The sequence below is a fragment of the Microtus pennsylvanicus genome, chromosome 1 (genome assembly GCF_037038515.1).
Source record: "Microtus pennsylvanicus isolate mMicPen1 chromosome 1, mMicPen1.hap1, whole genome shotgun sequence".
NCBI lineage: Eukaryota > Metazoa > Chordata > Mammalia > Rodentia > Cricetidae > Microtus > Microtus pennsylvanicus.
The window spans coordinates 112,334,682-112,357,167 of NC_134579.1; the positions used below are offsets into that span (position 1 = coordinate 112,334,682).

At 56.2% G+C, this 22,486-nt stretch overlaps 1 protein-coding gene across 37 annotated transcripts in view; it reads left to right on the forward strand.

The window, feature by feature from the left end:
- The window catches only part of Ncor2 (nuclear receptor corepressor 2), a 155,466-nt gene that overhangs the window by 99,661 nt on the left and 33,319 nt on the right, over positions 1-22,486 (forward strand). For 34 of the 37 annotated variants that reach the window (XM_075978557.1, XM_075978566.1, XM_075978546.1 and 31 more), the window contains 5 exons: positions 3,420-3,571; positions 4,576-4,748; positions 6,473-6,535; positions 16,050-16,192; positions 20,738-20,885. In XM_075978557.1, the coding sequence (XP_075834672.1) occupies positions 3,420-3,571; positions 4,576-4,748; positions 6,473-6,535; positions 16,050-16,192; positions 20,738-20,885 (679 nt within the window). The remainder of the gene's footprint in view (positions 1-3,419; positions 3,572-4,575; positions 4,749-6,472; positions 6,536-16,049; positions 16,193-20,737; positions 20,886-22,486) is intronic. The other 3 variants (XM_075978381.1, XM_075978588.1, XM_075978257.1) reach the window with 1 other exon arrangement.

Here is a 22,486-nt window from a genome sequence, read left to right on the forward strand (position 1 = left end):
GTCCTCCTACATTGTCATCAAGAAAATGCACCACAAGCCATTCTAATATTCTCAATTGAGATCCACTCTTCCTAAGTGACTCAAGCTTGTGCCAAACCAGCCAGCACGCCCACCAGGTCCCACCCCAGCCCCCAGTTGATTTAAAATGGGACCTTTAGGGCTGGGGATGCAGCACATGGCTCCAGCACTTGGCTAGCCCGGGTGAAAGTGTGTCCCAGCAGATAGCTCGGGAGAGTGTGAACAGCTAGTGCTGGGAACCTGACAGTCCTAGGCCGGCTGGCCCACGGTGGCCACATGCCTGTTTAAATGCTGACCTCTGACCTGGTGTGGCACACACCTTTAGCCTAGCACCTGGGGAGGGAGAAGCAGGCTGTCTCTGAATTTGAGGCTAGTCTGGTCTACAAAGCAAATTCCAGGCTAGTTCCAGGCTAACTATGGCTAACAAAGTGAGGCCCTGTCTTCAAAACAAAACAGTAACACTCCTCCCCGCCCCTCTCACACCAACCACAAGGCGTACGTTTCCATTAATGACAAAGTGGCCATGCTTCATGCTTGACCCTCAGTATTCCACAAACTCAGATGGCTTCAGCACACCTCTGATGGCTGAGCCTGCATCTGCTGTGTATCCCTGGGAGGGAGGGACGGGGTACCCCCAGCTGCTGTGCACTTCCTCTGCTCTGGTCCCATGCCCCATTCCTGTTCACCCACCCGACCCGACCCCTCAGGTTCCCTTCCCTGCACAGGGAAGCCATCAGGGCTCAGTTGCTGGGGCGTTTTGTTTGTCAGTTCTTGGTAGTACAGTGTTTGTTGAATGAATGAATGAATGAGTGTCAGTATGGCTGTGAATTGTCAAGTTTAAGTTTGGTGCTGGGATGGAACCCAGGGCATCCCAAATGCCTTCCTTTGGTCTTGGCTACCACAAACCTGAAGACTCGGTGCAGAGGCTGGGTCTTACCAGGCCTACTTCCTCACACACGGGGGTCTTGGGGACACATGCCAGGCAGGGCTGCGTGTGCCCCTTGAAGGTCTTACTTTGCTGTCCCTCGGAACACTTCATTCCTGGGCTTGTTGTCTTCAGAGCATGCTCTGTAGGGGTGGGCTCCACACTCTGGGGGCCTTGGTGTTCCATTGTAGACAAGGGTTTGTTTGAGATAGGAATAAAGTAGGTGCCACAGTTCCACTTGGAGGAACCCAGAGTCCCCGGGGCTGTGCTGGAGGTCCCGTCTGGCTGTAGGCTCTGCTGGGAGTGCTCTGTGACCTCGGATAGGTCGCTTGACATCTGTGTCTTGTTCTCATCCTTGGAACAGGTGTAATATCAGGGTTATTGGGAAGAACAAGAAGCTCAAAGGTGACATGAGGACACAGTCTCATCCTAGGCACGTTGTCAGCTGGCATCTATCCTTACAGCTGTCATTTTTCTGAAAAAAAAAAAAAAGAGTTCTAGCAGATCTGGACACCTGCAACTCCCTGTGGAGCCTTTCAGGGTGTCCATAGTGTTGTGATCTGGGGGTGGGGGACATATATGGCTACCCTGACCATAACTGATAAATTGTTACTTGCTACTACTGCAAGCTTGGGAGTCATGGCGGATGGTGGCATTTGATCTCCAAGCTGGGGTTGAAGTCTCCTGGGGCATCCCTTTTGCCATGGGATACAGACAGCCTGAAGTTTTCCATCACTCTGATCTGAGGACTCCAGCAGTAGGCTTGCAAGGGACTAGGTGAATATAGGGAGCCTCAGGGTTAGCCTAGAGTCAGCCTACAGCCAAACTCGGCCCCTCACTTGCTTTTGTAAATAAAGCTTTATTGTCATATGGCATTCCCATTTGTTCACACAGTGGCAACACCAAGCTGGGTGCCTTGGAACCTAGGGGTTCAGCCTGAAGTCCTTTCACCAGCCATTAGAGAACTTGCCAGTCAGTCTAAGGTCCCAGTCTGCAACTTGGAAATGCCCTGGAGCAACCTGGGAATTGATTTTACTTTTGTTCGAATGGTTTTATTTTGAGACAGGATCTCACTATGTAGCTTGGCTGCAATCCTCTTGTCTCTACTTCCCAGGTGTTGGGGTTACAGGTGTACCCCACTGCTTCTGACTAAGCTGGGGCATTTCAGATATTGATGCTGCCTCTAGCCAGGGATCATGGTGATCTTGGTGAGGTTAGGGTCTGGCAGCCTTCGGGCACCAAGAACCACAGCTTACAGCTGCCCATGTGATCACTGCAAGCCCGAGATCCCTAGGCTGGTGCTGCCAACCAGCCTGTGATTCACCAACCTCAAGCAGCTGGTCAGAGGGACCCAGCACCCGCTTCAAGTCTCCCAGGAGCCAGTAGGGGCCAAGCACAGGGCTTCATTCAGGCCAAGGGACTGTTATGCATAAAAGTGAATCTTCTGTCATTCCTATCTACAGGGCTCAGACCGGGCTGCAGGAACACCTCTTAAGGTTCTTACCCTGGGCAGTGAGGTCTAGGTCCTAGACTCGGTCCCAGTGCTCTCCCCTAGCCCCCAAAGACACTGGACCACAGCCCCTGTTTGTAGGGGTGGGAGATGCAGCTGAGTGGCTTGGGTACCACACGCCTGTAGGAGACAGCTCACGCCCCATGTGCGGACACCTGTGAAGTGCAGGCCAGGCACAGGAATTCCTCCTGCCTTTCATCTCCTTGAGTACAGACCCCTGGTTTCCATGGCACTCACCTTGAGCGCATGTAAAAGGGGCACTGTTGAACTGACAAAAGCCCATTCAGTGCCAGCTTCAGGGAGCTCTGTCAGCCAGAATGAGGCGTCTTTCCTGAGCCTCTTGAAGGGGTAGGATCTGAAAGCAGGGCCCGGACTGGCTGACAGACATCTGGTGCCCAGCTGAGGAGTCGGCAGTCATGCATGGCTGCCCAGGCCCCTCCTTTCCGAGAACATGGGGTTCTTGGTGGTGGGGAGGGTGACTCTGGGGATCCAGAGTAACAGTGTAGCCTCAAGAACACATGATAACTGTACAAGTCAGGCTCTTGCTCTTCGTACCAGTATTGCCACGATGTCCCTGTCTATCCACTGTGTAGCCCAGTCCCGCAAAAGACAAGGCCTAGAGCCATGTGGACCGCTGTGTTTTCCTGCCAGGAAGGAACAATGGAGGCGAAGAGGACCGCCTTCCTGCCTTCTCTCTCCACACCTTGTGTCGGCGTTCTGGCCTGCACCCTGCCTACTGTCCCCGCTCCAGGCCTTTCTGCAGGTGTCAATCCACTGGGCTTAGTGGAGAAGGCAGGAATTGAGCCCCTGTGTCAGGGCACGGTGTTTTTCTCACTTCCCTCTGACTCCTGCCTCTCCCACTTGGCTGGCTTCCCAGCTGCCCCGGCCTCTGTGTTCACCGTCCCTCCCTTCCCCAGCTTCACCTGTCTCCCGTTTTCCCTCCTGCCTCTGCTCCCTTGGCTGTAGCAGCAGCAGCAGCAACAGCAGCAGCAGCAACAACAGCAGCAGCAGATGGCACGGAGCAGCCAGGAGGAGAAGGAGGAGAAGGAGAAGGAGAAGGAGACCGACAAGGAGGAGGAGAAGCAGGATGTGGATAACGAGAAAGAGGAGCTCAGCAAGTAAGGCCCTGCAGCTGCTCCACTCACACCTGGGCCCTGGGGAGCGGTGCCTGGCGCCAGTTTGGAGCCCTAGTCAGTTCTCCCAGGCTGCTCCTCCCGGAAGCCTCAGCCCCTGCTCCCTCCATCCCCCGCCCTCTCTGCAGCCCCCCAGAGACCTAGAAGACTGATTGCTCATTTGAGCCCTGCTCCTGGACTCGTAAATCCAGACAGCCACTTTGGCGCTCAGCCTGGCTTCTTCCCCAAAGCCCCTGAGGTCCAAGAGGGAGAGTGGGCTGAAGAGCCTCGGGAGGACACAGGGATGCAAGCATCTGGCAGCCCCCACCACCATAGTCACTCCCATTAGCACCTGACAACTCCAAGCTGGGGGAGAAGGTGGAGGGGCCGCAGGTGCCTGTGATGGGCCTGTGCACATCAGTGCCTCCCCCTTCCCTGTCTCCACGGCTTCAGCCAGCGTCTTTCAGGAAGATGAATGGGTGACAGAGGCAATAAATCTGCCCCAGTTGCTTCTGAGAAGCTGGGTGCCCAGGTCATGTGACACCCCCCACACCCCCCAACCCCAGCACACGCACACACACAGAGAGCTAGGGCTGGACTGCTATTCCCCAGGCATGCAGTGCTGGAAACCCTGGCAGACTGCTCTGTAGGGATGCAGAATTAAGTCCTCTGGCTAGTGAAGACACTGTAGAGAGTCTCAAAGGCCTCGAGCAGACCCCCTGTGTGGTGTCAGTGAGTCCCCACTGGTGATTTGTGGAGTCAAGTGACTGACTACCCAACAATTGCCCTTCCCTCCCCAGACCTGTAGAGCCTCCCGGTGCCCTTCTGATGCTAAGGTAGTGTTCCAGAGGGCTGCCTGCCCACGGCATTGCCTGCCCACAGTGCCCTCTTTTGGCCGGTATCACCTCTTCCCTTTCACCAGCTCTGAGAGAGACCCAAAGGTCTCTTCCAGTTGTCCTGAGGTTTTCAACCCTAGCTGGTCCATGCTGGTCTCCCCTCCATGACTGCAGGGAGAAGACAGATGACACTTCTGGGGAGGACAACGATGAGAAAGAGACTGTGACCTCCAAAGGCCGCAAAACTGCCAACAGCCAAGGCCGCCGCAAAGGCCGCATCACCCGCTCCATGGCCAACGAAGCCAACCATGAGGAGGCTGCTGCCCCTCAGCAGAATTCAGAGCTGGGTAAGCAGGGCCTGGGGACTAGGAGAGGCTGGGAAGAGCTGGGACACAGGGAGATTCCTGCTAGGATTCCTTGAAGTTGGAGTGAACTGTGGGTTGCTGTGGTTGGAGTTCAGGTCTAAGCGTTTGCCTGCTGAGCTCACTGTGACCCGGGGCATTCATTCTCTCACTGCTCCACCCAAAAAGAACATAAGAGATTCCAGTAGCCTGGACACGGGCAGAATTTAGGACCCGGAAGAGGCTGTAACATTCACCCCTCCCCCACCTGGGCCCCATTTGTTGTCTTAAATCAGAAGATTGAGCCGTGTGGCCATTTCCTTGGGTGGTGATGAGCTGGGTGAATTTACCTGCTAAGAGGACAGTTTCTTGGCGGTACCTGTACCTTTCTTTGTGGGTCTTGGTTCTCCTTTCTGACCTAGAAGGGCTTTTAAATACTGCCTCTTCTCGATAAAAAGAGGGCCAATAGACAGAGCTGAGCTGCAGTTCCATGGGCAACCACCAGGGGCAGCAGTGCATGTCCACCCTCTGCTGCAGGTCATCTTGGCTTCCTGGGTCTCTTCCCAGATGGAATGATAGTGAGACCCTGTTTTGTTTCTCACGGACCCTGCTAGGGGCTCCCTGGATCTGTGCTAAGTCCTCACTCCACAAACCAAGAGAGTTGGTTTGGGCCTTTACTTAATAAGTTATATGAACTACTAGGGCAGTGTTCTTACCCACATCGCTGATATAATTGGGGTTCAATCCCACTGATCACGGATCCTGTGTCAGCTGCCACTGGGTAGCAGTGTTCCAGAGGCACACCTCATGTGCAGGAGAGTCCTGTAGGGCCTGGCCTATGCTAGGATGAAGCTGAAGGGTAGAAAACACACCATGGGCATCTCTCAGTGCTCCAGAATTATCTTTCCTTGGGGGTGCCATTGGAAGCGGAATTCTGTGAGGTCTGTGAGATAGCAGGGCTCAGCAGCAGGAATGGAGAGATTGTCATGAGGCAACCCTATCCATTCCCCTCCTGCCTTGATCTGCTTGCTGGACTCTCTGTCCCTCAGTTTGTATAGGGTTCCCAACTCTCCTCTGCCAGTAGGGACTCGTAGCTGGGCTCTGGGCAGGCCACCTGTGTAGCGGATGGAGAGTAGTGTGTAGTTCAAACAGGCCACTTTGCCCCATGTGTGCCTGACTGTCCCTTCTGAGGTACCTCATTGTGTTCTGACAAACTGGGAAGACTGTAACAGTCATCAGCACACTCAGAGTCCCAGCCATGGTGATGTCACTCATGGGTCTTGGACAAATGCTGAGGAGCTATTTTTGATGGTCATGGTTGTAGTAGGCTTTGGGTATCTAGATTCTAGTAAGGTCGCACCCAAGGAGGCGTGACATGGCCTGCTATGCACAGTGGTGCCCCTGTCTACCTGCAGTTCCTGCGCATCATCTCTCTCTTACCCTTGTGACCTTGTGCCCAGGTGGGCCACTCCCTTCTTAGCAAAGTGCATGTGGAGATAGAAGCCGTGGTCCAGTCCCTAGGCACCTCAGTGTCCTTGTCTACAAGTGTGGATAGCAGATCACCTCTCCACAGTGCACTGTAGAGTTTACATGTGCTTAGCACCTGGCTCCCTAGCGTGAGGATTAGGCACTATGTTAAGGGATAGCTGAATTAGGCCTCTGCTGGCTCAGAGCCAACTACAGGGAAAGCAATCTATGGGGCTTCCACCAATTGCCTTTCTCCCTTTCAGCTACCATGGAGATGAACGAGAGTTCTCGCTGGACTGAGGAAGAGATGGAGACAGCCAAGAAAGGTAAGGTGCCATGATGCTGTGCTGTGTGCCTGAGTTTGTCCCAGGCACCAGAGTGCCATGCAAGACTACTGATGCATCTGGCCTGAATCAGGGGCTCAAGAGCCCCAGTTGGATCTGTTAGAGTTTGGGTGTGTTCTGTGAGTGGTGGGCAGGGTGTACCTGAAATTAGAACGGCTCAGAAGCCTGCAGGCTGAGTGCGTGAGTCGCCAGCTACAGTGGTTGAACTAGGTCCTGGTGGAGTGGCAGTTCGCTGGCCGTCAAGACAGGGCCACAGCGCCAGTGGCACTCAGGTCTTCTTGTCATCACACAAGTGTGCACGTGGCTCTCATACGGGTCCCCAAGGACTCCCATGCTGGGTGCAGGTTTGGGCTCTGTGAACATTTGGAGTAATGTGTTCTGCAGTGCGTGGGGCTACAGCCGTGGGGACAGTCATGGAATTATCTACATCAAATTCAGGGGGGTCATCTGAATTCAAGGGGTCACCTGAACTGGTATTAAGCTGCTTGTGACCTTGTGACATGCTGGGCTAGGCCATCATACCCTCCAAGATTGTCACCTTGCGGTTCTACCCTACTGGCTAAATAAGACCCCTATCGCCAGCCTCTCTCTGAGCCCTGACACTAGAACCCGGCCTTTGAGAGGATTCCCCTAAGGCCCTGGTAACATTATCGAAAGCTCCCCGAAACTACATTCAGCATGGCTGAGGCCTTCACTTTCCAGCTTGGTGACCTATCTCTGAGCCTCAGTTTACCTATCCCTAAGATAGGAGTGCCATCCAGGATGGCTGCAAGAGTGAAAGCCAGGCATTAAGGGTCTCAGGATAGGCAACTTTTACTGACAGTCCCAGAGCTAGCAGCTGTGAGCATCTGTCCCTACTTCCCCTGTATATTCTGAGAGACACAAAGCTACCTGCTTACTTGAGTGTGGCACTGCAGTTGGCTCCTGCCTTAGTTGCCAGCCGTCTTTTACCCTGACTCCTCTCTGAGAAGTTGCTCCTGTCCCCTCCTGTCCCTGCGTCCTATCATGGATAAGGAGCTGAGGCTGAAGGTCTCCCATAGATCCAGAAATGATTCACTGAGGATCAGAAGCCAGCCCAGGCCTCTCACCCTTCACGCTCTGCCCCTGCCCTGCCTCTGCCTAGGCCCTGCCCTATGACCGAGGTGGCTGTGTTCAGTCTGTGGTGTGGGCAGTGCGAACCAATTGCTTTCTTCTGGAGCTTTAACAAAGCCGCTACCACCGCCACCTGTGGCCCTGGTCCTCAGACCCGGCTCCTCACTCGTGGGGTTTGCTGAGGGTCAGTAGGAGTGTCCATACCGCCTGAGAGCAGGAGGATGCCCTTAGTGTTCCTGATTCTGCACTTGGACATGCGTCTTTGCTGGCCTGCACCCTCTCTTAGCCAAGGTGGACATGGCCTGGGGGCAGGACCGTTGCTCAGAAAGCACAGTGTGGGAGTCTGTTCATGGGACTCTGTGACAGTGTCTCTAGCTGGCTGGGTGCATATTCAGTCACCCCAGAGGGGCCATGTTGCCAGTTCTTTGTTTTTTTGTGTGTGCATGTCTATGTTGTGGTTTGTGGTATGAATTCTAAAGAGTCTTTAACTAGTGGTCCGATTCCCTTGGTTTAATCTCTGAAAAGTATGTGTAACAGACTTGACCACTGAAAAGCAGTTTGTTAACCTGGGCATGGTGGCACACGCCTGCCATCCCAGCAGTTGGGAGGCAGAGGCAGGAAGATCATGAGTTCAGTGTCACCCTCGGTTATGTAGCAAGTGGGAAGCCAGCATGGGCACCACGAGACCCCGTCTCAAACAAACAGCGAAACAAAACGCACCTACAAAGACCCACAATGGCATGCTGCAACTTCCCACACCCTAGATGGAAATCCCATACCAATTATCGGTCCCTCCTGCCCATCAGTCCAAGGGTGAGGCAGCACTAATGGACTTCCGGTCTGTGGCTGGAAGTCATTTCGCCCTGACACTTACAGGAATGATTCCTGCCGCTGTAGTCCTTACGCCTGGCTGCACTCACTTAGCACTGTGTTCAGAGTTCCTCATAAAACTATGAAGGCTGTAGGGCTACGTGAACCACATGGAGTGTGACACCCCTCCCCCCTCCACACACTTTGCCTGTGGGCTCACCTGGTGACAGAGTGATGGGTTGTCCCTGCCTTGGGCTGTGCACGCTGCTGTGGACGTCATGGGACCGCCTTTGCTTTTGTCCACATGTGGGGCTCAGCATACTGACCATGCAGTTGCTCGGGGAGGTGCCCTCCTTCCCCCACATCCCTCCATATTCTCATGCTGTCATCGGCTCATAGCTGTTGTTGCCTGACACCAGGAGGCTGCTCGCTCTCTCTTCCTTTTGGAAGGGCAGATCAGGAGGTGGGAGGAGGGTGGGATGACTCACCAGCTGGGATGGGGCGCCCTGATGCCACTGTCTCAAGGTTAGGGCCTGCAGGGAGGGCCGAGAGCTTGTCCCCAGTGATCCTGGGGCCCATGTGCACCGGCCCTGCTCAGTGACATTTGAAATAGCGCCGTGAGCGCCAGCGCGGGCTGCTGCTGTGAATTACAGCAATCTGGACAATTATGCCTGCTCACAGTGGCTGCTGATGGCTGTTCCGGAGGCGGGGGCGGGGAGGCAGGTGCGCACAGCCCGTGGTAGCTCCTTTTCCACTGCCTGTGGGGGTGAGAGGCTAAGAATGTTCCAGAGCACCCTGCTGAGAGAGTGCTGACAGCTCAAAGAGGAAAATGACCCCCGCCAAGCTGTGTCCCAGGCAGATGGTACTCACCCATCCTTGGCCCAGTGTGGGGTAAGAGCCTACAGTGAGCCAGGCCCTGGGGGAACCCAGGCAGGTAAGCAGCCAGGTGTCCCCAGAGCCACCGAGCATCCTCCGCAGCCCAGCTGTGAAGGACAGCTGCAGAAGAACTCAGCCCTAAGACAAACTCAGTTGGACTTCCTGTCTGTGTGATCTCGGACCACTCACTTTCTTCATCTCTGTGACTAGTTGCAGACTCCAACACCATGGGAGTTGTTTTTCTCCTTTACTCAGGGCTAGAGGTGTCAAGTCGAAGTGGGGGCAGGGTCATGTTCCTTCTAAGGCCTCCAGGGAAGGTTCTGCACCCACTTATGGTGATGACCTCACAGGACTGGCCTCCATCCTCTCATGGCCTGGCCACCCCTCTCTCCATATATCCAGATTCCCTCCCTCCCTCCCTCCTTCCAGACTGGCTCTCTTTGTAGCCTGGGCAAGCCTTGAACTTGCAGAAGTTCCCACCCCTGCCTCCTGAGTGCTACTACTGAAGTGTGTCACCACACCTAAACACAGCTTTCCTTCTTGTGAGCTCGCCCCATCAGAACGGCCGTCTTGCCCTGTGTTCGCTCTGTTGCTTCCACAGGCCCTTTTCCCTATGCATAACTTCTGGGTAGATACAAAATTTACATTGGGAGCATTGTTCAGCCCAGCCACATCCATGTGACTTTATTGATCAAAAAATAGTGAATAATTAGTCAATAGTTAACCTTCTGATGCCTTGGTATCAGATCCTGATGCCTTAGGCATATTGGCCTGTACCCCACCCCTTACCTCTGCAGCTCCTTGGTCTGGTGGCCTCCACACTTCGGCTTCAGTTTATCTGCTCTTTATCTAAAAAGAGGCAGGCAGATCTGCCTTCCAGGTTTCCCACCAAGGTGGAAGGAGCCAGACGTGTGCAGCCCTTGGTATACTCAGTGTGGAGTCTCAGCTCGGCCTCCTATGGAATCTGGTCTGAGTGGGTACCTGTAGCACTGTATCCTGGGGGTGTGATGCAGGGGCATGGCCTGCCAAGCAGTTGTCGAGCCACAAGTGGAGGGCAAGCTTACCATGGAGGAAGGCTCTTCATCTCACTTCTGCTCTGAGGCAGCTGCTGTTATGCAGATAAAGAAAGAGGCCCAGAGATGTTGAGTGTGTTACCCAAGATCACATAGCTGAGAAGTGGGCATCTGGGATTGGAACCCAGGCTCTCGAGCTGCCGAGCAAGACTGAGTGGTGAGGAGAGTAAGTCGGTTGGTCCCCGGGGCTACTGTTTTTCCAAGTAATGAAGGAAGGAAGGGAGGACAACCAGTGGAGCAGATAGCCCTGTGTCGGGAGCAGAGCACTCAAGTGAGACGATTAGGAACCCAGACGATGAGCACATGACAGGCAGCAGCGGACAGCTACAGTGACTTTGATGACAATGGTGGGGTTGGGGTGTTTGGCTATTATTTGAAGAGGATGGATAGAACTGGAATCTGGCAACCAGTGTCTCTGTGTGGTGTATGTGCTTAGGGGGCTGCCCTCCTGGGTTCATGCTAGGTGGAGCCTGAACCTGAGCAGGAAGCTGCCTCCTAAGGAATCCCTTATACTCAGGGACAAGGGCCACAGTGGGAAGGAGGGGCCTGCAGGGCTGGGCCAATGTCCTCAAGTGCCCCAGGAAGACATTAATCTGTCCTGGGGTTCTGATCCTGGGCAGAGCCAGTGGTTGGAGGATAGGGAGCCCCTACATTGCTTAGACCACTGCATACTATTTCCAGAGCAGGCAGTGGAGGCAAGTGTCTCGTACCAGCTCTGCTCAACAGGCACCGTGCCATGTAAGCCCTGCCTGCGGTGGATATGGTCTGGTCTCAGTGTTTTCACAGTTGAGTACCTAGACCTGATGGGGAGGTGTTTAGCCATTGTTCTATCAGAGTTCATGCTGTCCCCAATGCCAGGCCAGGCTGACTGTTCCAAGAATGCACTGTGTATCTCCTAGGGCGCCCTGTGCACAGCAGTGAGGTAGCCTGGTCAAGTGTGCCCAGCCAGTGGCTGGTGCGCTGAGTTCAGAGGCCACGAGTGCAGGGCTGGGCTTTGCCCACGTGAGCAGATGATGGGAGGGGATGGAGCTCTCCATAGGCAGGATGGAGATGGTCCTGGAGGAGCATGTTTGGAGGTTCTTGGCCTCTTGTGTTGTGACGATTCCCATGGAGAGAGCAGGGCTCCTTCCGTGTGCACTCAGGCATTGCCAGACTCTCGCCCCTCATCAGTGTCCTAAAGAAGATGTGGTCCAGCTCCTGCCGTCCCTCACTCTGGGCCAGCATCCAACTCCTTGTCGGGAAGAGACAGGTAGTGACCCCATGTTCCCATGAACAATTAGTTTCTGCTTTGCCCATGAGAAAGCGGCATGGTTGAGGAGTATGCCTCTGTGAGACATCCCTCCCCAGGTGTGTAGCCGGTCAAGGCACTCGGGACAGGGTATTCTGACCCTGCAGACCAGGGCGTCTGAGGCTCTGGAAGTGGGCAGATGGCCTTACGTGGTGGCTCCCTTTTGACTAGCTCACAAGTGTCTGGCATGTTACAGCGTACCTCTGTTGTAGTGGTAATTGGCAAATAGAAGCGCTGGAATCTCAGGTGTGAGGTGGGTCTAAGCAGACTGGAGGATGAGAAGGTGGCCAGGGCAGGTCAAGGGGGAGGTCATCCCCTGATGCCCCCCCAGGACTCCCTATGCCCCACAAGGCACACTGGCAGGGGATCCAGACTGGGACAGTCACAGCCTCTGAGCCACTGGAGCACTTTATGGGCCCCAGGTGGCACATGAGAAAGGGTCACCATGGCCACCATTTCCTCCTCCCCACTGTGGCTATTGGGCTCCTTCAGTCTCTGCCAGCTTCAGGCCCTGACTCAGGCCCCCTGCCTCACTTCCTGTCTTGGCCAATTTCACTTCCTAAGTAGCTGCCTCTGCCTCCTTCCTTAGAAATTAGAGGTGGAGTGGGAGAACCCGAGACCACAAGGCAGACTGGAGCAGCAGTCGCACTGAGCACGTGGGGCCACTGCGCCCAGTGTTGGGGACACTTGAGCCAACGCAGGACTCCCCAGACCTGACCACAGCCTCAGACACTGGGATCATGGGTCCCAGCCTCAGACACTCGGGTGTCTAGAGCTTTGTTCTTTTCTTGAGTATCTCTTGCAGCCCCAGCTCCCATAGGTAGAAGGGTGCAGCAGAGGAGCTGGTCTGGGGGAGTCGATGCTATGGAGATGAAACACCCCTCTGAGGGCCAGTGGCAGGGCCCAGAATGCTTCCTAGACACATGGAAATGTCCTGGGACCTTCTCGTGGTTGGCAGCAGTAGAACTGTCTGTTTTCTGGAGCTCCTCAACCTTGGGATGGGAGCCTTTGGGTTTCCTTCCAGGAACACACTGACATTTCCACAGGGGGCATGCTCTCATAGGCCCCCTTCGGAGTTCCTCTGTGGAGCACAGTGGGATTCCATGGGAAAGACCTGGGTTCTCAGCAGTCTGGGGATCTCTCCGCCAGCTGGCCTGGGATGTGACTGAGCACACAGGGCCAGGGATACAGGAAAGCTCCGAGCTACCTGTCCCTGTCCTCTGGGCTTCTAGAGCAGGATGGAAGGGCAAGGGCTAGAGGGACAAGCTGGCTGTGGAAGTCAGCCTGACCGGATGCTGCTGTAGAGGCAGCTCGGTTGTCTTGTCCTCCAGAGAGCTGTTGGGACCTTGCAGCAGGTGCTCTCGGGGAAGAGAGGATGTAGGAGACAGCCAGGGCCCCCAGGTCCTTCCCCCACCCCAAATGGTTGGTGGTGTCAGAGTACTCCCAAGCAGATTCCAAGTTCCCCAACCCCCAACCCCATAGAAAGCTAGCCAGCCCTGGCTACCCACAGCCCTCTGGGAGGCTGGTCCAGGCTTTGGGGGCCTGTGAGGAAGGGGGGGTGCGACCGCAGGTGGAACCGGCTGGCTGGCGGGGAAGGCTGGCTGGCGGGCGGCCGGAAGAGGCTGCTTGCTCCCTGCCTGCCGGGGGTGGGAGCTCTGTTTTTCTGGATCCCTCAGTCTGTTCTTACCGCTGCTGACGCTGCCACGGATGGGGAGAGAGGGAGGGAGCCTATGCCAGTTGGCCCGCCCAGCCGAACCTGGGCCTGTGCCCGGCCCCCGCCCGCCCCCGCCTGCTGCGTCTGGAGGTCACATTCAGTCCTGACGCGGCTCGCTGGGTCAGGCAGCAAGAATCGCTGAGCACGGAGCCCTGGGTCCCACAGCCCGGCTGCTTAGGGACACAGCTGTCCGGTTCGTCCTGCCCAGGGCTTTGGATTTCATGTGGCTTGGTGGGTCTGGGGGCTCCCCGCCAGCACCCTCCCCAAGTGTCCTCCCTGAGAACACTGGTGCCTGGAAGAACTGCGGATGCCGCGTGCACACTGGTGACGCCTGGCACAGAGAAACCCAGCGTACAGAACTGACAACTTCCCGCTGTCGTTGCCCTCACCCCCCTCCCAAGCGGGAAGGGCACCGTTCTACTCACTGAGGCAGCTGGTGGCAGCGACTGGAGGAGTCCTGGGTCCCGTGGGGCGGTGAGCAGCTCCCGCCCCCAGTGCCTGCTCTCACCCTCACTGCTCCTGAGGATGTGATCGGAGCGCTACAGCCAGGGCATATCAGCAAGAAGCCCTAAGCAGCCTTGCTGCCACAGCCTCCTGATCACCGCTCCACTCCCTGGAGCATCCTTCTAGCCGGATGTTTCCAGAAAACTTGGCCGAGGGGGAGACGCAGATGAGAGGATGTGAGTGGCCCCCGGCTGGGGATTGGGCTGGAGGGTGGGGTTGATTGGTGACAGTGACTTTGATGAGGTTACGGGAAATTGTGGCTGGAAGTGTGGTGGGGGGGACTTGGAATTTTGAACCAGTGGCCACAGCTCCTCTTTCCCTGGTGCCTCTTCTTGCCTTTCTAGGTGCAGCCACGGTCCCCTAGAAGGAGGCTGCACTCATTTGGGCTCCAGACTTGGCTGGGGCATTCTCAGAAGGGTTCCCCGGGGTAGACAGAACAGCTAGGCTGAGTCCACATTGTGGGTGTGAAGTGCTGCTGTGCACGGCACCCCAGCGTGAGGAAGCTTGTGTCTTCCCAGGACTGTGTGGCATGCTCTGGGAGGGGCTCCCCAACACCTCTGCCTAGTGATCCTTGATGACCACATGTGTTCAGGAACAGCTGAGCGTCATCCCCCACCCTGTCCGTTTCTTCTATAAGCTGAGTTAGTTAAGGGACCCAGCTGCCCAACTCCTTGTTGACTTAACTGAATTTGGAAATGTCTGTTCCCCAGGGTCACCCCACCCCCAACAGTTCCAAATGGAGACCTGCCCTGGGGTTCCGGGCCTGCGATCCCTCGCAGCCTGACGTGTTTGCTGGGCCCTCCTGGCCCGCGCTCTCGGGAAATATAAATAAACGCAGCCCCAGCCGCCAGGTTCTGGAAGTGGCAGCTGCTGCTGGCGCGGGTGGAGGGAAAGGTCAGGGGCTGAGTTACACTTGATCCCAAGCCCTGGCCCTCCGTGCCTCCTGTCCTTGAGGATCCCTGAGAAGCAGCTATGGAGCCACGTGGCTCTTGTGGTCACTGCAGGCCAGCAGGTGGCCTGGCTGTCCGGTGCCTCCTCCATACCATGGGGCCCTTAAGGCTGCTACAGTGGGAAGCAGAGGCTTCAGACCCACTTCTGAGCTGGGTTGAGGTGGGTGGGAAACTCATAGTCCCAGTCTGGACCAGGGTGTGGGGGCAGGGCAAGACAGACTTCATTCAGTACTATGCAGACCTAGGGGGCCACTTGCTGGTGTGCTTGGGGGTTTTGCTGTTTCCTTTGTTTGTAAGCCACCACCAACTGGGGTTTGAATGAGGGGGGTGGGTAAGGGTGGATAGTCATTGTGTGTCCACCCTCCCCCCTGTTTTCCCCCTAGCAGTTACAGTTACAGCCCAGTGTTGAGCTTGAACTTGACTTGTGTAGAGGAAAATGATTGAAGCTCAGTGATGGGAAAGCATCTGAGCGTTATTACAGAGTGGTTCCGGCGCTGTCATTCCGCCTAACCTCCACCCCCAGGGGCAGGTTCTGCCACTGCCATGGGAAAGTGGCCAGCTTTGCCTTCAGGGAAGCTGGGGCCCACTGAAGGTTGCTGAGGTGTGAACAGAGGATCCAAGTAGCCTTCCAGCTCAGGGTTTGTGGCCTCAGAGCTGAATGGTGTACACCACTCCATATGGAGCTCGTGGGCAGGGAGGTCTGTGGCCTTGGTGGGCTGGGCAGGCCTGCGAGCTGGAGTTTCTTCCCCGTGTGGTCTCAAGCTGTGACCTGAGAAAGATTCATCCTTGGCTGCTGAGCTCGGCCAGGCCAGGTGGGCCCCGAGTCTGGTGTGGCCCCTTAGGTGTGAGGGCCCAAGCTCGCCCTGCTCCCTTCCTCAGCCTGGCCCTGCTCCAGCTTCTGCTCTCCCACTGCTTTTTCCCCTTCACCTACGGTGAGACCGGAAAACAGCTTCGCTCTCCTGAGGCCTCTCTGCAGCTGTGCAGAGTCGGGGCTGGGTCACCATAGCTCCCGCCCAACGGGGGAGGGAACACGGGGGGGGGGGACTTCTGTGTTCTGCCCCCTAGAATCTTAAACGAGGCCTCACTTGGGGTCATGCCTGTCACCGTCGTCATTTCCCTGATCCCTGTCCGTGCTCTGTGCTCCTTGGTCTTGGACTGGCATGAGCCCTCACCTGTCTTCCACCCACAGGCCTCCTGGAACATGGGAGGAACTGGTCAGCCATCGCCCGCATGGTGGGATCCAAGACCGTGTCCCAGTGTAAGAACTTCTACTTCAACTACAAGAAGAGGCAGAACCTGGATGAGATCCTTCAGCAGCACAAGCTAAAGATGGTGAGTTTGGGCCAGAACTCCTGGGCTGGGCTCCCTGGGGACTGTGGACAGCCAGGCCTCCCACAGTCAGGCCTCCCTCATGTGGCCCCTGGCTGCCTGGCGCCTGCATGGGGAGGTACGGGTGGGCTGGGCCCTGACTCAGCCAGGAATCCGCCACCACCCTCAGTGCCCTGGGTTGGAGACCCAGAGGCCAAAGAGCCCTAAGAAAGCAGCTTGGCTTCTGCTTGGCTGCCCCATTGGGCATTAGGGTTACAGCGAAAGAGAGAAAGGGTCCCAAGACTCAGAGTCCGGAGGAGGACGTGGGGCCAGACGCATCCCACACTGAAAACTGCAAGGTACATGTAGGATCTCTTTGGCAGCCACGGCCAGGAGGGCCTTGGGGAGACCCCACTGCCTTCTCGCCATCCCTCTATCCTCTCTCTCATCTTGGACACACTTGTGATCGTCATCATCTTAGGGCTGGAAAAACTGGGGCCTGGCGAGGTTCTTTAGCCACCTAAGTAGAAGTGTACAGCCACCCCTGCCTTCAACGTCCCATTGTGGTCAGAGGCTTAGGAGGGGCCTTGCATCCATCCTTCCATGGGTTTAAAGTCGTGTGGACTTCACACAACTGAAGATGCATTGCTCTTCCTGCAGCCTGCTGAGGCCCAGAGCAGTTACACGGCAGTACCACGGCATGGCATGCTACAGAGATAGCGGCAGCCCACCAGAGCTCTCCTCTGGCCCCGTGCGGAAGCCCACTATGGCTGCAGTGGCCGTCCTTGTGGTCCATGGCTTCCACTTCAGGTTCTTCTGAGTGTATGACTGCCCAACTCTTCACGTTCCCTGGGGACTTTTCCCTCTGCCCCCAGGGACCCCTAATGGGACAGTGGGACCTGAGTACCCAGTGGATTAGAGAGAAAAGCTAGATCTGAGTTTGTGAGTTGGGCACCTGTGTGACCCGAGCAGAAGGTGAGGGACTGCAGGTGGTCTTGTGGGTCCGAACGGAGGTGCCTGTGGAGGGGAAGTACTTCGTGGGGCTTCCTGCCTCTTATACTCCTTGCCACTTATGTCTCAACCCTGTCCTCTGGCTATGTGAGGCCCTTGCAGTCACTGTGCAGCTATGGCCACTAAGGACTGTGTGCTGATAGACACTGCCCAGGAGACGTGTGTGTGAATCTAAGGTCTGTCACTTGTAGGCTGTGTGGCTTTGGACAAGTGTCTTGTCCTCTCTGTGCCTCAGTTTCTCTGACTAAAATGGGAGGGATAACAATAGACTCCGAGGACTCTGAGGAGGGGGGTCTTCCTCAGAAGTTTCAGTGCAGTTCTTAGAAGGGGCTGTGAGGCGACTTGCCAGTCTTGGGGTGCTGATGGCAGAAGGCTCAGGGTACAGGTGTCTTCTAAGTGTCCTGTGCCTATCCCAGATGGACATGTGCATGCGTGCATTGAGCTACTCTCTCCAAAGTACAGTGGGCTCGTGGCCGGTGGGTCTGTACCCTGGCTCTGCTGTCCTGTGGCTGGTGCTCAGGGCACACAGCTTGGCCTCCAGGCCTCATTGCACCTGCGTAATAAATAAAACAGAGACGGGGGAAACACCTACTGGAGAGCGTGTGAGGAGCCAGTGCCGTCCACTGTGGAAAGTCCAGCATTTGGCCCAGGTCACTGAGTAGGACAGAGTTAGTGGCTGGAGTTTCCGGAGGAACTAGCTACTCCATTGTGGGGTGAGCTCCTGAGCTGAGAAGGTGCTCGGGAAGGGGGTCCTTGTCCCTGGTTTTGTCTTTTTCACGTAGCTGCCCTGGTGGCTGCCTATAGAGGCTGCCTGATTCCCTCCCCAGCCAACCTTAAGAGCAGATAGCCCAGTCCAGGGCAAGCACCCCATTGTGCGAGTATGTGAACTGGCCTTTGTAGAAACCCCTGACATGGGCTGTCTGCTTCCCGCCCCTTCAACATCCTGCTGCCCCTAGACAGTGGTCAGGCTAGGCATGGTCCATGTCCATAGTCCCAGCACACAGGCGGCTTGATGCAGGAAGATCAGGAGTTCAGGGCTAACCTGAGCTATAGGACCCTGTCTGAAAAGGAAAATCACAAGAACAAGAGGGTCATTTCTACCTGTGAGTCCTAAGTGGCTGCTGGCCCAGCACCATCTGAGTGCAGGAAGGCACATACCCTTGGCCACCCAGGGAGTGGGGGCAGGGGGACAGGAGGTCAGTGGGTGTCCCCTCCTGCTTACCCCAGGCCTGACCTGCACATGGTTGCTGGAGACTCATCAGGAAACGGGAGCTTGGGCGGAGCCCTGTGTCGCAGGTTATGTAACATTTGGCAGCCTTGTCCTCTCTGAGGTCTCCCTCCCCCTCCATGTGGCCGAAGGCTGCCCTTCTGTCTGTGTCCTGGCCCTCGGGGCTCGGCCTCCAGGTTGCTCAGTGTGTCATCTGGGTCTCGGCCCTGCTGGCCTGGCTTCCTTCTGCAATCTTCTCTCTGTGGCTGCTGGGAGACGCTCCGGGCAGGGATGTACTTGAACTCTAGCAGGCAGCCCTCCTTAGCTCTGAGCTTTGCCTTGCCGAGTAGCTGTCATTGTCTCTGAGGATTGTTTTGTGTAATGACAGGGTTACGGAGTGCCTGGCTCTACTCCACGTGTGGGAGCGAAGCAGGCAGAGGCCCAGTTGATGAGGAGTTAAGTCTGGTCAAGAACTACTGAGGCAGGGATCTAGAGAGAGTGAGGGTTGGAGGGCATTGGTTAATTCCCCCAGGGAGATCAGAAAGGGCCTCTGGGGAGATGACGTTGGAGCAAAGAGTTGAGGAAGTGAGTGTCCATGATCAGGGAAAAGGGTGTTGAGGCAGGGAACGGCCTGTGCAAAGTCCCTGGGGCCGGCATGGGGGCTGGAGAAGCAGACTGAGATCGTGCAGAGTGGCAGGACTAGAGATGGAGGGCCCGGTCCAGGTGTTAGGGAATGCCTGGAGTCTTAGAAGCAGGGGCGACACACCCTGATTGGCAGGGTAGCTCTGTGCAGTCATGTGACTGTACGCCTTGCAGATTCCAGGTACTTAGTAAATGCCAGGTATAATTTGTGTTTGTATCTCCAACATGTCACTTTCACGGGCCCTTGGTGCTGAGGTTATGGCTGGGCTTTCCATAGGCTCTAGAAACACAGGGTGTGCTGTGTCGTCTGCCCATGGCTCTGGCGGGCCAATGAGCTCCCGTTTCCTGTGAGTATCCCTGCAACCTGCTGCCTAGTTCCTGTTGCTAAAGATAGACAAAGGAAGGGGATCCCCAGCCACATGCCACAACATCCTTGTGCCCGCAGACTGGAGCCTGGGCCTCTTGGGAGGTGCCAAGACCAGGCCCTGTGTGGGTGTGGGTGGCAGGGCAGATGTCCCATGAGGTCTGTGTGTAGTCAGGACAAGCCTAAAGGTGGTGATGAGCAGGCAGCACGCATTTCCCCTTTTGTTCTTGTGTCCCAAGATTCTTGTCTCTGGGACTTGAGACGGCACGTCTGTACCTCAGAGCCTTGTGCTCCGTGGCAGTGGAGACAGCAGGCCCTCGCCCCAGAGCATGGGTGTGCTGTATTTCCAGGACAGAATGTCACCAGCCAGACGAGTAGAACTGTTGTCTCTCACCAGCTACTGACGTTGTCCTTTTTTGGTCTCCTGTCTTCAGTCTTCTCCCCGAGAAGATCCTCAGTTGCGTTGTGTCTCTGCCCTCCACACCCTTCTTCCCACTTAGTCTGTTCCTCAGTGACTGTATCTGTGGAGGCCCCACCTGGACTCCCTTTGGATGGTGTCAGAACCAGGGGTGCCACTGGCCCCTCAGACCACACCCTTTCCCTCATACCAGACCAGGTTTGCAGCATGGTAGATGCAGAGTGTCCCCCACAGGCAATCCTGGTCAGTTTGAGACCTGTTTGTGCGCTGACTCTGTTTTGCACACCAAGCCTAGAGAAGCCTTGTCTGTTCTGGACTTGTGCCCAGCTCGGGGCACACAAGTTCAGCCTGGAGGAGATGTTAAAGGCCCCCCTGCTGGGAGAGAAAAGCTGGGCCCTGTTGGGCTGGGAAAAGGCAAGACTGAAGATGGTCATCCCCACCCCAGGACCTTGCCTGGATGCTCCCTCTGTGCTCAGACCTGCACTTCCAAGTGTCACCTTCCATTAGAAACCTGATCACCCGTCCAGCTGACTTGGCCCTGTGCCCTCTTTATCCCTGTCTAGTCCTGCCGTGGCCCCTGGTCAGTCCCGAGTCCTTTAGCGTGTGTCGCTGGCTTTGAGGGCAGGGGCCCTGTTGTGTTCGCTGAGTCTGTATTCACAGTTCCTCTACCAACCACGGTGCCCTGAGTGTGCACTGTGACACTGTGGCCTTCCCATGCTGGCCCAGCCCGTGCCCAGTGTCCCACTGGGACACACGGCACTATGAAGCCTCTATGATAAAAATAGCCCTGGCCTATGTGGCCACTCTGATGGGCCGAGTGGGAAGGTTGCCTGTACAGCCATGCAGCCAGGTTCCCTGCCCTGGTAGCTTTGACTGGGCCGCAGGCATGTTTCGCCTCCAGCCTTGACCACTGCTGTTCTGTCCCAGGAGAAGGAGAGGAATGCACGGAGGAAGAAAAAGAAGACCCCAGCGGCAGCAAATGAGGAGACAGCCTTCCCACCTGCCACCGAGGACGAGGAGATGGAGGCATCTGGTGCCAGTGCCAACGAGGAAGAGCTGGCCGAAGAGACGGAAGGTGAAGTTGCTCTCCTCAGAGGGGAGAGAGTGGACATATACACACACCCCGTTCTGTGTCTCTGTCTTCCTGAGCATTTCCTGATTTCCCGGGCCAGGCCTGGGGTTGACCACAGAGGAGCCCTGACTAGGCTTCTTGCTTTCCCCATAGTTCACATGCTTTCACCGTAGGGCCTGGAGTGACCCCGGGAGGCCAGGCCACGAGTCCTCTCAGCACCCAGGCTGGGCCCTAGGCTGGTGACAAAGACCCGAGCCCTTTATTAAATGCCTTCCCAGTCATCCTCATGAGCAAGGTGGACATAGCATGGAGGGGCAGAACTGCCTGCAAGGGTAGGGAGTAACTGAGCCCCAGATACTGGGGGAGGGGGAGGTCACAACCTCCTTAGGAGCAGGGCCAGACTTTCTGAGGCCTCTCTTATCATCTGGGGATTCCTGCGACAGCAGTGTGGAAGGCTCCAGCTGGCTTCTCACACCCAAGGGCACTGGGCCTATCTTCAGTGTGGGGAATCGGATCCTAGGGAAACACCCTCCTGGGGACCATGATGTGACTTAGGTCTAGCAAGTATTTGTGTGAGGTCCTGCCCTTGCAGGACAGGAACCAATTGAACCTCCTTGTGTGGTAATGGTCATGGGAGTCATAGGCTCATCTCTGTCTCCATAGCCCGAGGAGGCGGTGACACCATGAGCACCGGAGACTGAGGAGTGAAGAAGTCACTCCGGGTCTCCTGAGACCTGGTTTGGCAGCTTGGTCCCAGACCTATGCTCTGTGACCTCCATCCAGGGGAAGGGGCCTGTGCTCTTTCCTGTCACGGGCTGTGAAGTGCCCATTGTGTCAGATTCCCTGAGCACCTAGGTGAACACCCTGAGTACCCAGTCGGTGTCTCTGGCCCCCTGCAGAGTGGAGCCTCTAGCTACTCCTTCCTAGTACTTGGGAAGTACTTAGGGTGGGGCCCAGCCACAGCTGTCACAGCCCCTGCCTGACTGAGGGCTGCTGGTGTGGACATGCCTGACAGCGAGTAGTAGACACCCACAGACAAGAGGGGCCCTTCTGCTTGTACACAGGACTTCAGTGGCCTCAGCCTCCTGTGTCCTGTTGTTGGGCCGTGAGGAGTAAGCCCAGAGGTCAGATGCACTCTGTGGCCCAGGCAGCTTGATTACCTCTCTGTGTCTGTTTCCATTCCTGTCAGTGTGCTAAGGAGTACCCCGATCTTGAGGTTTCTGAGGGTCACATGCCCTGCATGCCCATGGCCAGTTCCCTGTTGATGTTACTGACACCATTTCTGGGAGGGGTGTCCTTCTCTAGACTCCAAAGGCACTGACAAACGAAAGAGCCTGGGGACTGACTGACAAGGCTGGAGGCCACAGAAACTCCCATTGGGTTGTGTCCCTGGCACTTGGCCAGGGCTCTGTTGACCCTGGACGGACATACCTTGCCTGTGCGGGCTGCTGCAGGTCACCGTAGCTGTGGGTGGCCAAGGCCTCCATTGGGAGCTGAGCAAGGAGGTCCTGTGGAAACTGCTGTGGGCCCCTGCCCTCTGTCAGCCACACTCCTTCCCTTTCCACAGGATTATTGCCACCTCAATTCTAACCCTTCTCTAACTC